Source organism: Eucalyptus grandis, chromosome 6 (assembly GCF_016545825.1).
Source record: "Eucalyptus grandis isolate ANBG69807.140 chromosome 6, ASM1654582v1, whole genome shotgun sequence".
Classification (NCBI taxonomy): Eukaryota; Viridiplantae; Streptophyta; class Magnoliopsida; order Myrtales; family Myrtaceae; genus Eucalyptus; species Eucalyptus grandis.
Genome location: NC_052617.1, coordinates 54,362,047 through 54,379,421, shown reverse-complemented (window position 1 = coordinate 54,379,421; position 17,375 = coordinate 54,362,047). Strand labels below are relative to the sequence as shown.

Sequence of the window (17,375 nt, the reverse complement as noted above, 5' to 3'; positions counted from 1 at the left end):
GCTCAACGAACTATTAAAAATTTCGTCAAGTATTTTGAAGTAACTTTTGACCAAATATTACTATTAGGAGTTCAAAGCTACTCTCACCTAGTCTTTCGACATAGCATCTGAATATTGAAGCTGTGATTAAAATATTCTTTTCCCCTCTTTGTTATTCTTCATCTTCTTCGCTCGAGGATGGTCCATGAGAATTGACAGGGCTAGATCTAGATAGGAAGGGTCAGGTGACCAAGACGACCGTCGCTAGAAATCACAAGACCCAAGCGATGGCCGCTAACGCCAGATCTAGAGGCGACTTGTCGGCTTAAGCGAAAGGTTTGAGGTTTTTGTAATAAAAAAAAAAATGTAGCCAAAGCACCTTGTAATATATGTTGCCAAACAATATTTGAACTCAAAGTCTCTTTGCAAAGAGTTTTTACCGAAGGTAATGTGCATTTCCTCAAAGAGTTTTGGACCTTTTGGCTTTCAACATTTGTATTACACTCAAAACCACTAAACTCACCTTAATACCTTGAAAAAAAACAATTTTAGGGTCCAACTTTAAATCTTACATAAAAAATCTACTTTTACTTGAGTCCTAAATTTGTCCTTATTTGCCCTCCATCCAAATCTGCCCCCAAGTGCAAGTTGCTCAAGCGAAAGATTGAAGATTGAGTGCAAAATTGAAGATTCTCGAGTAAGATGGAAACAGTAGGCATAATTAAAGAAGCCAACCATAATTGCACTAGTTTTTACCCAAATATCACATCCAAGAACATGTCATTTGGCTGATGTGGAAATTCATATATCCAAAAGACAACTTCTTGAACTTGAAATTTAGGGAAAAGCTAAAAATGTCAAGTAGGATCGATAAGGGTGATTTTAAATGGAGGTCTAATCAGAACAGATACGGAATTCAAGTGAAATTTATTAATTTGTTATAAGACAAAACAAGTTTAAAGTCTAGAATGGGCTTAGATCTAAAGTTGGAAGTTTTTTTATAATATTATACCTTTGTTTGAGTCATGAATGTTGTGTTTACTCCAAAAATTTGAAATTTCATGACTTCATTTATTTTGCGAAAATAATGATTTAAAAAACATCTTCCTAATAATGATCTTTTGTATTGCTTAAAAAATAAAAGAATAAAATATATTTTTATTGTCCATAAATATATTAATACGGGAACTATTATCGATAATAAAAATATTTTCTATTGATTAATTATTTCAAGCAATACAAATAATTATTTTTAGGAAAACGTTTTCCAAATCATCCATTTTCTGCGAACAAAACAAAGTCAGAATTGCTCGGTTTTATCGGGCTTTTCGGTCAATTTTTTTTACTTGCACTCCAATCATTAGTACCTTGACAAAGCTTTCTCATAGGGATGATGACGTTGTTCTCCGATGCTACGTCAGATTATTGAAAAAAAGAAAATCAAGGATATATAAATTAAAAGTTGTATATAAATTAAAAATGAAAGGAAGAGAAACAAAACGATACGCGGACGAGGCAAAACCGGGCTCGGCCTTGCCATGTGCAAACGAGGGCAATGACGTCGTCCTGGGTCGGGGATGGCAAGGATCGTCCCAACCACCATCGCGCACCAGCGCCTTTTTTTTCTATTTCAGTCCTTTTTTATCCTTCTATTTTAGTCTGGTTTTGGTGAGACATCCATTTGGCATCACTTCTACGCCATCGGAGCGAAAAAAATAAAGGGAAAATTAATAATAATAAAAAATATTATCTTTGCCTAGATTTTCTTTGCAATAAAAGCTGACCTAAGGACTAGAGGAGAAACTGACAATTTTTGGGATTTAAGTACATGGAATGAAAATCTTAGGACTCTCCATATGATTGTATAAAATAAAAGAAAGGACTTTTGGACATCACGAAAATTTGCGTAGAAAGGTAAGGTGTTATTTTAAGCCTGTTGTTGGTGTGAAAAGAGTACTTTATGCGTTTGTTGTTGGATTAAGTGATATGCATATTTAAAGTCAGTTTTGAAATTAAATTCTATCGCATGTTAATAATCTATTTGAATGGGTAAATTCTTATTTTGCATCGGTAGTGAATGTAATAAACATCCAAAGCTAATTGGGCAAGTCGGCAATGGCTGATTGAAGGAAAGGTCAGCGACAGTGGCCATTCTACTTTAGGTTGCGTGGTGCTTAATACGACATATTGGAATGAGCATTACAATTATGGCGTTGGCCTATTATGAAGTAATGAAGTCAAAAGATGAGCAGATTTTGGGAAAATTATAAAAAAAGTTATAGTTTATTATGTAGATTCCAAATTAGGTTTAGATCTTTAATTTGGCCAATTTAATCTTTAACCATTTGTAGTCAATCATGCTTCGAGGTCATTGACATTGACATCCATTGTCCTTTGTGCCACGGTCAATGTTAATGTGAATAAATTTTGAATTATTTATTTATTTTTCATTTCTTTCTTTTTTTTTCTTTTTATTGTGGCCAATGAGGACTTGAAGGCCCTTGCAGCCATGCTGCCACTATGAAAAAAAAAAATAATAATAAAAGAAAATTTAAAAATTAAAAATTTTGTAAAAACTATCAATACAACGCCGACTGTGATGACTAACATCCATATAGTGATTTATACCCAAAATTGACCATAAATTATTAAAATGTTTGGAATAATTGAACCAAATTGAAAAGTTTGGGCCTAAGTTGCATTCATGCAATATATATATGATTTTTTTTTGATAATTTTTCCTGTTGATTTCTTTTGTGTGTTTGGAAAATTTTGGATTGGAAAGGATCGACATTGAAAAGTCTAGAATATCATCAAAATATGTCGTTTACAAGGAAAATAAGGGTTAATATCATGAAAAATCACAAATTTGTGTACTTATGACAAATTTACCCAAATCTACCAAACACTCCACACTGGTACACTTGTAAGAATTTTACACTTCATTAGTTTTTGTTAAATCTTACCATCAAATTATTAAATTGGATGACACGTGGTAGTTGGCAAGTGTATCGGTTTAGGATTTTATCCTCCATTTATCATAGTTATACTAATTTGTTTTTTGTGATATTAATCTAATTTAAGGAAATTTAACAGATCACCAATATGGTAAAAAAATTAGTTCAGGATAAGTTTGTTATAAATATACAAGTTTAGAGTTTTTTATGATCAAAAAATTATTTTTTGATAAATTTGTTATAAATATACCTATTTAAGATTTTTCATGGTATTTAACACAAAAAATAATATTACATCTAAATTAATTGTTTGTAATATTTGATTATAACTTTTTTTTTAATATTGAAATGTCCATTTTCATCGATGGAGCCATGGAATTGCCATTAAACCTTGTTTGGTGGAACGCTCCTTCATTTGGAATGAGCAGCCCACCTCCTTTTGAAAACAAATTAAAGAAGATAAATTAATCATATACTCATACTTTATGAGGAATTTATTGATGCGTCCCATGAATAGCACATGAAATATTCCACTACTTTACTATTTTCAAATGGAGGGTTCTGAAACTTGCTCAAGGGAGGGTAGTGCGGAGATGGAAAGACGGTGCATGTGCATGTGCATGTGCGTGTATTATTCAAATCCAACAAAAATTTTCTAAATTTTTTGTATATTAATTGCTCCCACTTTTCTTTTTCAGAAAAAAATTCTACGTTTCGTCTGTGTACTTTCTTTCCAATTAAGTGCATCTACTTTTAATTGGCTAACCAAATCCGTTCACATTTCACAAATTGTCTAATCAAATTCTTCTAACACCAAGGCTGATTGAATCCAGCTGACGTTACCTCATAACTTGACTTGGAAAAAAATTTCCTTCATGGTCATCCACATGGATGTCCACCTTGGCTACACTTTATTCACATCATACACAAAAAAATTCCCATTTATGTCTGTATCTTTTATCCGTATCACATCTTGACGTCTTTCAATGACCATATAAGTTAAATTTGATTGGATTTGGTGTCGGCAAAACTTGATAAGAAACTTTACGAAAGTAGAAGAATTTGATTAGACAAATTTAAAGCACATGGAATTGATTGCAAAAATAAATAAATAAATGCAGGGATGAAAATTACAACTTTTCCTTTCCTCTTTTCCGTGATCCATGGGCACGAGTGGAAAACCTGGCTATTTGAAGACCTTGCAATCCTACAAATCAACTAAAACTAGCTCTTTTGGTTAAGCATAACTGGCCCCGATTTAAGGCAGTTTGCAAGCAATTTACCATGAGATTTAGATAAGTGACTTCCCGAGCTAGAATTTTAAGAGTTTGTTACTTCTACTTTTTACTTACGAAATGATTTATAAGCTCAGAAAATTATGAAGTAAACCCTTCAGAATTGGCGTAGTTGATTGGGGCAAACTAAATGTCACCCATTCAAATCCATTCATCTGTGTGCAAAACTGCTTCAAGTTAAGACTACCTGCATAGGCTAACCATTTGGACTTAAGCCATTCATGAAGTTTGTAGGGTGTTCCACAAACCTCCGGCAAATGAGTCTCCACGCCACTACCTATCGATTATAAAAGAATTGCAAAGTTTATTGAATATTAAATCTTTCAATCTAATTAATACATCGGGCCAAACTTTCTTCATTTTTATATCCAATAATATCCTTCACATACACATTTTTCACACACGTACCACTTTTGTATTAGAGGTGAGCATGTTTCGGGATAGAGATCGGGAATCGGAAAACACATGCATCCTATGTATTACCACAGCTGTTGGCACAAAGTTAGCTAATGCTTATCGCGTAGACATCATCATTGAATTCTTCTTGGAAAAGGAAGTTCACAACCCATAGGCCTTTTATCTCCACATGGCATTGCTTTGTTAGGCTTTTCCCATTGTGAAAAATTCCCTACCGTTGCCTCTCATAGGAGTTTGGGTCATGTCTCCGTCCCAATATGGCTGATCATTCTCTCGGACTAGCTACTAATCATCGCCTCAGTACACTATAGCCTCACTAACTAGCTAATCGAACGCAAACCCCTCCTTAGGCATATTCCTCCTTTTGCTCCTCAGCCTATGGGGTAGGTTATTACGCCTTATTCACTTGTTCGCCAGAGGAAACACTATTTTCCATTTGACTTGGATGTGTCAAGCATGCTACTATCATCCATCTGGAGCTAGGATATGGTCTAATTTCATATTCCAAGATATGTAAGATAGGTTTTAAGTTTCAAAAATTGGGGAATCGATTCCGACAGGTAAGTTCCAAGTTCCAAATTCTTAGAATAAGTTTGTGTGTGTTTGATTTTTTGCCCAATTTTATGGCATTTAATGGCGGTCAATTATGAGTGTAATTTGGAACTACTCATCCAAGTTTCCAATTTTGGCAATATCCTATGATTGAGATTTTTACTTTGTTTTTGCTTCATATTCTTCGTGTATGTAACTATGAGTTATAGTCAAATAAGGATTATTAAAGGTGATGATTTACTGTAATCATTTAATTAAAATACGAGTAAAACTTGAGTGTACCCTAGAATTAATCTTGGAATCTATGATAGAATAAGTTCTAAGTTCTTATTAGAGTAGTTTTTAGATTCTAAAGGAATTGATTCTAATAAATAAGTATATGGTGGAACCTTAACTGACTTTGAAATCGTTCACTCCTATTTCATACCCCTAGTTTCAAAAATACTTTTCTAGTACCGCTAGACCAATTCTTATAATGGAAAGACCACATGAGGAGAAACAAGATCCTGAATTCCATCTTTTATCTCTGATCACTCAAAATGTCCACCAACATCTGCTACTGCCACCCTTCATTGCACCTCGCCACTCCGACCATCGTCCCGCTTTGGCACCTTTGATTGATGTCACCTCTCCAAGCTATCTCTAAAATTCAACCTCGACGTCTCTCTCTCTCTCTCTCTACATCGCAAGTCATTTCCTGTCTCGAATGACCACAATGAGGTCGTCGACCAATGATGGTGGTTCGCGGCGACCTCAAATCAGGGTCGCCACTCAAAATTGACCAAGATTTGAAGTCGAGACTGCTATGACCAACCTCGGTCGAAGTCGTCCTTTGCTTCCCCGACCTCAATCCAAGGTCATGCGTCGTTGGATGTCTCGTGTATTCGCGATTCCGCATATAACGCCACGATAATTTACCGAAATTTGAATAATATCGCAAAGAAGGCCCCACGTCCGCTAGCCAAAGTAGGAGCTGTGTGGAAAAGCCGGTACTTCATTTTGTATCCCAGCATTTTAATCCGTCTCGTCTGCACGAAAAAAAGTTAAAAAAAAAAAAAAAGAGGCTGCGCTATTAGCGTCGCCGAAAATCATATATATTTTAAAAAATAAATGCGAATTAATTGCGGTTATAAAAAGGGAGCCAAAAAACACATCGAGTGAAGCTATAATTGAAGGTTAATTAGAGCAACGTAAGCTTAATTAAAAGCTCCTTAACGAGCGAGAAGGTTGCGAACTTGGCGGCTCCGTCTCTTCTCCGGTTCGTTATTCTGCATCTCCCAGGTTCTCTCTCTCTCTCTCTCTTTCTCTCTCTTCCGCGCATCCCATCGCCGATCTCGATCCTCCTCGCATCTCCGGGTGCTCGCCCGCCCTCCCGCTCGGCGATCTCTCTCCCTCCCTCGCCGGCCGTCCAGCGGAGCTCGCCGCCGGATCGGATCTAGGGTTTCTCGTGAGGTACATTCGCGCGGGGCTCGCTAGACTAGTGTCGCGCGTGTCGCATCCTGCTCGTTGTTTGAGCTCGATCGGGCTCGATCGCCCCGACCGGCGGCTGAATTCCGTTCTGGATCGGCTTGCTCGCGATCTGTAGTCGTTCGGTTTCCGTGCGTTTTGTTCATCTCCCTATGCGCTGCTTGGATCGATGATCTTGAAGCTCGAGCGCAGTCTAGTGATCGGCCGCTCCGAGGGCGAGCTCTTGCTCGAGCTCCCTGGTTTTTGTCTACTTTTTTTAAGTCCCGGAGCTTGATCGAGGCTGGCTTAGCTGGTTTGTTAGCAATTGTTGTGCAGAGTGTCCGTTGTTATGCTCGCTATCTTTTGAAATCGTGTTGGGTCTCAGTTGGGAGAATACGTAGTGATCTGGTTCTGGTTTTGGTTGCGTGGACGCCCTGTAGAATTGCGGCATCTTTCCATGGAAAAAGCATGCTAGAGTTAGCTTGATTTCCTTAATAAGCTAGATATGACATATACTGCTAAATGGCGTCACGATCTTCAAATCAGTCTGCTGTCTATGGTGGAAAAGCTTTTACTTAATTCCAATTTAGTGAAAGCCATACAACGTTACCCATTTTTCCAGGAAAGAATTCTATGGAGAATCACTGAGAATTCTGTGCTTGTAGTAGATAAATTTACTATATCGAGACTTCAATGCATGAATACTTATCAGGCAGTTGGATGGAATGAGAAAGGGAAATTGCTAGGATAGGGATTCACAGAGTAGATTGTCCATCCACATTATATGTTAGTCTGGTAAAATGCCCTTGGAGCAGCTAAATATGTCAATATCTCCTTTACATTAGAGTTGGGGGTCCTTTCAAAGGTAAATAATTGTCGAAGCACAACTTACTGAACAGGAAGAATTGTGATTTATACGCCCACTTATTAAGTCCATGTGGAGCTTTATTGCTTACAGAAACAAATCCCAGTTGAACAAGGAGAAGAATAAGTTTCTTATCAATTTATAGTTTGCTTAATTTAGATACTAAGGTTTGATTTCATCTTAAAATGCGTTCTACACATCTCCAAAGGTTGGTTTGGGCATACTGTAATGGCACTTCGACAAAATTCAATTTTTTTCAGAGCAAAGCTAGTTAACTAGTGATCTTTAGATTCTAGTTCAGATTCTTCATAGGATTAGTTCATCATTTTAGTTGAGCTCTCTACAGAAAGAAGTGAGATGTAGTATAATTCTTGCTTCACTGTTACTATTTTTCACTGTGATGGAGGTTGACTCTTATTTTGGCTTTTGAATATCCTAGAGGTTTTTATTTCAATAATTTCTGCATGGTGCAATTTGGTTGTGTAATTTGTAGATGCTACAAATTTGATGTTTAAGATGCCAGCTTATTGAGTCGGACCTTTCTAACTCTCCTTTGTTGTTGTGATGTCTCTGCAGAAGCTTGTGTTGGCAAGTAACTCCCTCTTGGCTCTTCTTCCACGACTTTCTTTATGGAGACTGAAAGATAGACTTTAGGGAGCATAGTTGACGAAATTGAAAGATGGCTCTATCTAGCAAAGCTGATCAAAAGGCAGCTGTAGATGTAGCTGCCTGGATGTTCAATGTTGTTACTTCAGTTGGTATTATCATTGTCAACAAAGCCTTGATGGCTACTTATGGTTTCAGCTTTGGTAAGCTAATGCTTTCTTATTGTTGGAGTATCCTTTTGTCTTACTTTGACCTAGCATAAAACTTAATACTTAAGCCATACAAGTCCTAGCATTATGATCGTCACATGGGTGATTTCCTCCGGTAGTTTGTTCAACATAGTGGTTAAAGATCTCAATCTTAAGCTTATGCCTTGGAGTTGTACCTGTCATCTGTAAGGTGGGAACAGGTAAGAGGAGTTGCTGAGGGTTATTAACAATAAATGTCAAAGGAAAGGTGAAGCAATTGAATAGAGAGTGAAAAATTTTAAGTAGTTAAAATTGCAGAGAATGAGTGAAGTTTCTGCATGGCCAAAACCAAATCTATTTTGGGGAGTTTGATGTTAGGATACCATCAAAACAAATTTTGCAGTGATAGGAAGATTATCAATGGCACGGGACATATTCATGATTATCTAGAAACACTATATTTAACTGCTCTCTTGTTTCAGTAATACTTTTGAGCCCAAACAATGATGCCCCCTGCCAGGAAGCTCAAGAACTCTAAATTTACTAGAATTAAGTGCTGAGTAGTCTTGAAGTTCTTGTTCCTTGCCTGCTACCTGTGAGATTTGGCTTACAGGAGTTGTTTGGTTCGTTTTATTTGAGCAGCCTCAATTTCAGATAAGAACTCCGAAACAGTCCACTATGGTAGTAACTAAATAGATCTCTACAATCGTGAGAAGAAAGTGAACATGATATCTTATCTCAGATGGATTCCTCCACAAATGTATGGTTTAGGGAGTAATTGGATAAAAGTAGTAGTATTCTTGAGGTGTGAGGACAACGGATTTTTCCTGAACCAGTACTGTTATTTGCGGATAAAGTTAATCCAGTTGTAATATGAAACTATTGATACTTTACGGCGATATACCCTTATTCCTGACATTAGTTCTCTTTCCTTTGCAGCTACAACATTGACTGGTTTACATTTTGTTACCACGACCTTGATGACAGCCATCTTAAGGTGGTTGGGATACATCCAGTCCTCTCATCTGCCTTTCCAGGAGCTTCTGAAATTTGTCATTTTCGCCAATTTTTCTATTGTCGGAATGAATGTCAGTCTAATGTGGAACTCAGTGGGATTCTATCAGGTACATCTGATTCTTCAATTTAGTAAATAATTTTGCGAGATGCTTTACAATTTACACGTTTGCTTAATCCACTATCAGATTGCAAAGCTGAGCATGATCCCTGTTTCCTGCTTTTTGGAAGTGGTGTTGGACAAAATGCGGTACTCCAGAGATACAAAGCTGAGCATAGGAGTTGTTCTTTTAGGAGTTGGTGTCTGTACTGTCACTGATGTGAGTGTTAATACTAAAGGGTTTGTTGCTGCTCTGATTGCAGTGTGGAGCACTGCGCTTCAACAATATGTAAGTAATCTTTGTTTCTTTTAATGTTAGTCTATGATTTACCCTATTTCAAGTATTTCTTAGGCATGCAAAGTCAATTATCCTGCATCCTAATTGTGTTTTTTGGGGCTATGGTATGCCTTTTGTGCACCTCCAGTTAATGTTCAAGCTTCTTATAGATGTACAGAATAGCTGCCTGAGTTCACCATCTGGGAACCTTGTTTTTCCTTGTGCAGTACGTACATTACCTTCAGCGAAAGTATTCATTAAGTTCTTTCAACTTGCTGGGACATACTGCTCCTGCCCAGGCTGGTTCGCTGCTCTTGGTAGGCCCATTTCTGGACTATTGGATGACAAGCAAGAGAGTTGACGCTTATGACTACACCCCAGTTGCTGTGGTAAGCCTACATATTCATAGTCTTTAAAGTAACATTTTAGTTGTCTGCACTGCAATGGACTGAGCCTCTGCTCTCTGAATCTTGTGCTAAAAGTAATATATTTAATGTACAATTTCCTTGCTCCGGTTAGATTCGTAGATGAGGCTAGCACTTTGTTGAGGTATATTCTGACAGTGTTTAACCTGATTGATTGGACATTCTAGGAATGTGCTTGCCTATATTTGACCTGTTGATGAACCACATGCACCTTCCTACTGTTGTTGTTCTTGTTGGAGTTCAGAAACTGATGTTGGCCTCCTTACAGTTTTATTTACCAGGGACCAGATAACTTTCATGACCAGTATGGATGTCGTGGATATCATACACTTAATATATGGGATTTTGATATTGCTTCTTTGATTTTGCTTCATCTTTGAGTTTCCTAGCCACAGAAAATTGATGTTTCATAGTAGGGAAACATAAAGACTCGAGGTTGTGTTGAATGATACCATAAGAATGGGCAGTTACTCTATTAAAGCTTCTCAATTAGTTCTAATCATGAAGAGCAGTTACTCAACTCTTGCTTTTCTTGTTGGATTTTGCAGATGTTTATTATTCTATCCTGCACCATTGCTGTGGGGACTAATCTCAGCCAGTTCATCTGCATCGGTAGATTTACTGCTGTTTCTTTCCAAGTAATTGGCCATATGAAGACAATCCTTGTCTTGATCATGGGCTTCCTCTTCTTTGGGAAGGAGGGTCTCAATCTCCAAGTAGTCATCGGCATGATCATAGCTGTAGTTGGAATGATCTGGTATGGCAATGCGTCATCTAAGCCTGGGGGGAAGGAGCGCCGAAGCCATTCACTTCCTACCAGCAGACAACATAAACACGGTAGTTTGTCGGAGTCCACCGAAGTAGATGGGAAAGTTTGAATATTAGTGATTGCCAGTGAGCGAACATACAAGATAGCTGATTCCAATTTATCATCTGAGATTAGAAAACCAGTGTTCCTTTTCTTCTCCATTGTTTTTCCTCATTGAGTTATTCTTTGTTGTCCCCAAGCCGCTCCAAGGGAACAGATCTTGCTGAATAGGTTTAGCTGTGCTGCAAAAATTTTCCCTGCTTGATCATATAAATTATAGTAATTAAATTGTTGTTCATTTCATAATTATAAAAAGGTTTGGTTTCTTCACTCTTCTTGGTGGAGCAAGCTTGTCCAGGCTATTCTCTGTTCTTTGGCTTAAAGGCAGCACTTCATGCATGCTGCAGCTTTCAGTCCCAGTCATTTAGGGTTCCTACTTAGGTGAAGTGACTTTTTATTGAGAGGTCATCTATCTCCATTCTGAGTTGCCTTATTACTGCTTGGTAACGAACTGATGTGCATTTAAATTAAAATAATTATCAGAAATACCAAACCTACTGAATAAGGGTTCAAGCGTCATCAGGAAATTAGTTTTAGCCAATTAATTTTGCCTGTGATTTACAAAAATCTATCTTCAAATTTTATCTGTCAATTACACTTTGCATCTTCTAATATTAAAACATACACTCGGCACGTCATACTTTAAAATCCTAGACATCGGATTCTGCATTTTCTGGAAGAGACCTCATACTTTTCACCTGGTATTTTCATAATTATTTCCTAGTTTTTTCAAGTCTCGGGTGCAATGTTAAATGTTCTAAAGTTAGTTTTTCCAAAGGGTAAATAAGGGGAAGAGGAGCATTATCATCTTGCATGGAAGTAGCGTGGGGAGGACTCCTGTCGCGTAGAATTGATCAAATTCATGCGGTCTGTTTCCCTCGTTTGAGGATAGAAATGTGTGGGTTCTCTTTTAACTGTTATTATGACGAAGCATGATGAAATCCGAGCGGCAGTTCTATGGTCTGTTTGAGGGGATGGACCATAACGGATGTTTCCCTTTTTCCCACAACTCTTATGTAAAATTGTTGTAACGCACAAAATGGTAAAGCTTTACAATTAACGGACAAGATTTATTTCTTTTTTCCTTTTTTTCCCCTATTCGATAGTGATCGAAGAGTTGGGATCGATCACCCAACACCCAAGACGAAGATTCAGACAGCAGAGGCTAAAAAAGAGAATAGCCTCTTTCTCTCGTCTGCTAACCCGAGAATGACAGTGAAACAAAAACGTGCGATAAGCAAAACGTGCGATGAGCAAAGGAAGGTGAATATGTCCCCTAGTCAGTTCATGTGGCACAATAAGGGTTGAAGATTCTAATACACACATAACATTACCTCAACAGGACAATCTGGTGGACCAAGCAAATATCGAGTAAATGAGACAGGGTTGCCAGATAGATGAAGGTCCACGCCTTCGTGGCTGTCAATGAAAGATTCAAAGGTAGAGGCTAGTTATGTACAAGCAAAAAGCGAAAAAGACTGGAATGCGAATCTTGGACTTGTCGATTGTTATCAAAATTGAACATCTCAATGGCTTCCACGGAAGGAATGTAAGAGGATAAAGAAGATAAAGCCCCTCGTCACCGCAAAACGCCCAAACAACCAGTGTACTTTCCCCCCACGATTTGAAGTATTATCGTCTAGCATTAAAGTAGTTCAGACCTTTGCAAGTCCATTTTAGATGGCGACAATTATATGCAAGTTGGGTACTTAACATTCATCTATTGATCCCCGAAGTTTCATATGCCTGAGTGACAGCCGAATTTTGATGGCAACACCTGATATACCATCACATCCCATAAAAATGACACAGAATACATGTCCAATTTACTTGCAAGCCGTATGGAATCCATGACATCGTTAGTTATGGTATAAGTTTCAGTAGCTGTTGGCGAATGTGCCCCATTGATTCAAAGGCCTAAAATTTGTTAAAAAGGAAAACCCGAGGTCCCCAATAGTTAGCCAAGGCTCAAAATTAGCATCAGAAGCCAAGGCTAGGTGAATTCAGCATCAGAAGCCAAGCCTAGGTGAATTCAGCATAGACCATATCAACTACATGATCATTTGCCATTGAAAATAACAAACAGCAGGCTTGACGAGAAACGGCATTCTTTCAAAAATTTGATTCATGTAATTGCACTACCACTTCAGCAAAACCGGGCAAAACACATCATACAACTGAAAGGAAAAAAATATTGAGTTTCAAATCTACTAAGTCCATGCAAGGAACTTAAACTCAGAGATCAAGCGGAAGAACTCCTCTGAAGGCATTCCATGTAATGCCAACAATTGAAAGGAATAAAACTCAACGCTTCTTGGAGACACCAACAGTTTTTCCTCTACGGCCAGTAGTCTTTGTGTGCTGGCCACGGACACGCAGGCCCCAGTAGTGCCTCAGACCACGGTGGTTCCTGCATTGCAGTTTTAATGTCAGCTACTTACATCATCATGTTCAGATTCCTCTGACTAAGAGGGATGATGCCAAAATAAAGTAAGTTATGTCTAACAAATATGTCCAACAAAACTAGCAGAGAAGGCTACTAGCAAAAGCTAGCTTTGCAATCAGGAAAAAATCAATTTGGATGAACATATGCTCAAGAAGTGACGATACACATGCAGGTCTCCCAACCACATACTTGTACAGAATGAAAAAGTGACAAATTGTCTTAATCATGGGACAGCACTAAAAACCAATACACAGCAAGAAAATGGGCAAATGTTGTAGTCACCTGATCTTCTTCAACCTCTCCAAATCATCCCTCAGCTTCATGTCCAGGGCATTTGAGACAACCTGGGAATACTTTCCATCTTTGTAGTCCTTCTTTCTGTTCAAAAACCAATCTGGAATCTTAAACTGACGGGGGTTGGCGACAATAACCATGAGGTTGTCTAGCTCTGCAGCAGACAATTCACCAGCCCTGGCAGCAAAAGAGAAAATTCCCGCATTAGATGCATCTTATAGCAGAAATGCCTATCATTTTGCGAGGAATTCAAAGACAAATCATTCACTAGACAATTATTTCACATGCTAGAACTAGCAATGTATTAAACCAGTAGATGAAACAGAAGATTAAACCAATCATATAGACTATCTTCCAGTGCTGTAATTCAGTTTAGAAAAAGAAGTAATGAGCACCGAATCTCCCTAATTCCTACTCCGTCCACAAGACAAAACACTACAAGTCATCATGTTTCCCAGGTTTTCCATAAAATTCACGATGACTACAAAATCAGTAGCTACTTCATTTCGCATGTGACCAGTGCCCAAGTAGTTGGGTGAGTAGCCAACCGAAAAAACAGTGCTCCAAGATCACCGAAGACCCACTCAGATAATGATGACCACTAACAACTATCCTCCAAAATACGACAGAAACTATCCGACCCAGATGCCTGTATGAGTGGAGACGTACCACTTGCACATCAAACAGCCAGAAAGCACGAAACTTTTCTTACTCGGAAGATTAATCCTAGCGCCCACAAATAAAGAACCAATTTTTTTTCCGAACTATCCTAGCCGCACACACATGATACTCGATTCTCCAGAAGCAACGCAAGCTTCGCACCAGCGGGAGCGAAAAGAGGAGCCGAACCTTTTGTTCATGTCGACGTCGGCCTTCTTGCAGACGATATTGGCGAAGCGGCGGCCGATACCCTTGATGGAGGTGAGGGCGAACATGATCTTCTGCTTCCCATCGACGTTGGTGTTCAGCACACGCAGGATGTGCTGGAACTCCTCGTTCGCCACCAGCGACTGCCCATTTTTCACACCGTAAGGAATCACGAATTCGCACGCGTCCATCTCCAAACCACTCGAAACCAGGGAGGGAGAAAAAGGAAGAAGAAGGAGAGAAAATAGAGCTGGACGGAGGTACCGCCGGCGGTTCTTACCATCGCGGTTGACACGGGCTTCGGAGACGCGGCGGCGGCGGGCGGCGGCGATGCGGGAGGGGGCGCGAGAACTCTCTTTCCTTTCGTTGGCCGTGTAGAGAAGAGCTAGGGTTTGGAGCGAGTTATATATGCCTGTTTACGGCGTGCAATGACGCTTTTGCCCTCCCCTCCCCTACTGGTGTTTCTCTGCCATTAAAAACGTTCCAATTTTTTTCTTTCTAATTTTTATTTAATCCATTTTCCAGAATAAAAATAGAAGTAAAAAAAGAGCAATTTCTTGTTTTTATAATAACATCTGAAATAAATCATTTTCTTTTCTTTTTTCTCCTTTCTTTTCTAAGAGGCTCACTGACTCCAAGCAATAACGGAAGTACCGCCGGCGGTACATATTTAATGTATAGGGTCATACTTAATACATAGGTTTTTTTTACAAGTCTAGCTCGTGATGCAATGGAATTGAAAATGGAATTCAACAAAAATGAGTCTTTTTTTTTTTTTTTTTTTTTAATTCTCAATTTCAGCTATGATAAGGTAACAATGCTTAGGCCCTTGTTTGGTAAGCATCCAAACATAACCAAATTTTGATTTTTTGTTTCCAGAATCAAGTTTGAGCCTAGAATCGCGTTTGATAAAATTTTTGTTCCCGATAATAAATTGAGAGTAGAATCAAGAATTAAAATAAAAAATGTAATTCTTGTTTCAAAATCAGAAAAAAAAAAAAAAAATCAAAACCAACTATTTTCTTCTCTTTTTTCTTCTTCAATTACGTGGTAGCGATTTGCCACCATCCGCCGTTGGTCGCCGGCAACCGGTTCGGCAAGCTCGCCGGAGGCTCACCAGGCCAAGGCAAAGTCCAATAAGTTCACCGAAGGCAAGTCCAGCCACCGACAAGGCTTAGCCTTGCTAGATTTGGCGAGGTCGAGCCTCACTGGGGCTGGGCAAGCCTCGTGACGCCTAGCCCCATCGGTGGCTAGGTGGGCCTCACCCAGCCTTGGCAAGGCTCGCCCGGCCGGCGGTGGCCTCCTCGGTAAGGCTCCGGGGGCCGATGAGGGCCGGCCTTGTAGGAGGGCGGTGACGCTCAGCCGTGACACTCCGGTGGGCTTGAAGAAGAAGAAGAAGAAGAATAGGAGAAAAAAAGAAAAAAAAAAAAGAAAAAAAAAAAAAAAAAAAAAAACAGGAAAAAAGTATAAAAGTATAAAAATATTTAAAAATTAAAAAAAAATTAGTTTGGAATAGAATCAATGAACACAGTATCAAATGCAATTTTATTCTAAAATTAGAAATTTTAGACAATTACCAAACGACTTAAAAAACTTAAAATTTGTTCTTGGGAATAGAATAAAAAAAATCATTTTTAATCAGAGTTTGTTCTCAAAAAAAAAAAAAATCATTTCGATTAGAATCTACTTCCTAGGGAATAGAATCGTTATCAAATGCGCCCTTAGATTACAACCTCCACATCTCTTTCTTTTTGTTCCAAAAGTCTTTGATCCAACTTTTAAACTTTTCTTGAAAGGGTCGTTTTTGGGATTTCTCCCTATAAATAAATAAATCATAATTGTCCTTTCTTCTTCTTCTTCTTTTTCCGTCTTTAAGCAATAAGAAGTTACTAGTCATACCACATGTGCTTTACGCAAATTCATTTACCTGTAACTGTTACACATGGGAGAAGAAATTCTTGAAAGATAGTTCATATTATAAACATTCTAAGTCAAAATTCTCCAGGCCCTTAATATTATATCTCCCGAAAGGGAAAATCGCTATTATTCAAACAAAAATTGCCTCGATCTAAAAAATAGATTTTTCTTCCTTTTTCTCTTACAATATCACTTGATTAGAATAACATAATTAACATATGTACAAAAATTTATGTTGGGATAAGGATACAAATGACTTTTGAATTTTAACAAATATGCAATGTAGTTTATGAACTATAATCGGTAATATGGTTACTCAATTTTTAATTTATTCAACATGGTCTTTAAACTTTAACATAACGTGCAATATCGTTCATAAACTTTTATTTTGTTTAATATGATCTTTGAATTTTTTTGTAAATGTTCAAACTAATCCTTTAACAATATGAAAATATCTCATGTTATCCTTCCATTAATTTATGTTTAGAGACAAAATAGTTTAAAGACTAGTTTGAACATGAACAAAAAATGCAAGGGCCACATTAAAGAAATTGTAAGTTTGGAGATTACATCACACTCCGAGTTAAAGTTCATGGACTCATTCAAAGCTTTAGACAAAAGTGCCATTGAGATATTGGGCTCTTATGGTATCTCGTACACATTTCGACGATTGGCCGAGCAAATAAGTCAACTTCAAAGTGGATTTGTTGTGCGAAGAGTACGTTATGACCCATGGCCGCCTGCCTGGTGGGGGCAGCTCCTCCGTTGTGGGTAAATGGGAAACCCAACTCTACGAACCCGAGGAAAGGCTGCACAACGGTAGTAAGGGCGTTAAGACTTGAGCTTTTTGTAGCGTTGGCAG

At 38.2% G+C, this 17,375-nt stretch overlaps 2 protein-coding genes across 3 annotated transcripts; one reads left to right on the top strand and one right to left on the bottom strand.

The window, feature by feature from the left end:
• The first annotated feature begins 6,341 nt into the window (after positions 1 to 6,341).
• LOC104450825 (UDP-rhamnose/UDP-galactose transporter 6) lies at positions 6,342 to 11,235 on the top strand. 2 transcript variants are annotated; one of them, XM_010065526.3, is made up of 6 exons: positions 6,342 to 6,481; positions 8,088 to 8,320; positions 9,245 to 9,429; positions 9,508 to 9,708; positions 9,924 to 10,085; positions 10,670 to 11,235. In XM_010065526.3, the coding sequence occupies exons 2-6, from the start codon at positions 8,191 to 8,193 to the stop codon at positions 10,997 to 10,999; spliced, it is 1,008 nt and encodes a 335-aa protein (XP_010063828.2). In that variant the 5' UTR covers positions 6,342 to 6,481; positions 8,088 to 8,190; the 3' UTR covers positions 11,000 to 11,235. The 2 variants fall into 2 exon arrangements, with proteins under 2 accessions (XP_010063828.2, XP_010063829.2); XM_010065527.3 differs by lacking the exon at positions 6,342 to 6,481 and adding an exon at positions 6,551 to 6,652.
• A 1,845-nt stretch (positions 11,236 to 13,080) lies between these two features.
• On the bottom strand, positions 13,081 to 14,966 carry LOC104450824 (40S ribosomal protein S18). Its single transcript, XM_010065525.3, has 4 exons — positions 14,877 to 14,966; positions 14,579 to 14,739; positions 13,718 to 13,906; positions 13,081 to 13,399 (listed from the first exon to the last, which is right to left on the bottom strand). The coding sequence occupies exons 1-4, from the start codon at positions 14,877 to 14,879 to the stop codon at positions 13,294 to 13,296; spliced, it is 459 nt and encodes a 152-aa protein (XP_010063827.1). The 5' UTR covers positions 14,880 to 14,966; the 3' UTR covers positions 13,081 to 13,293.
• Between the last annotated feature and the right edge of the window lie 2,409 nt (positions 14,967 to 17,375).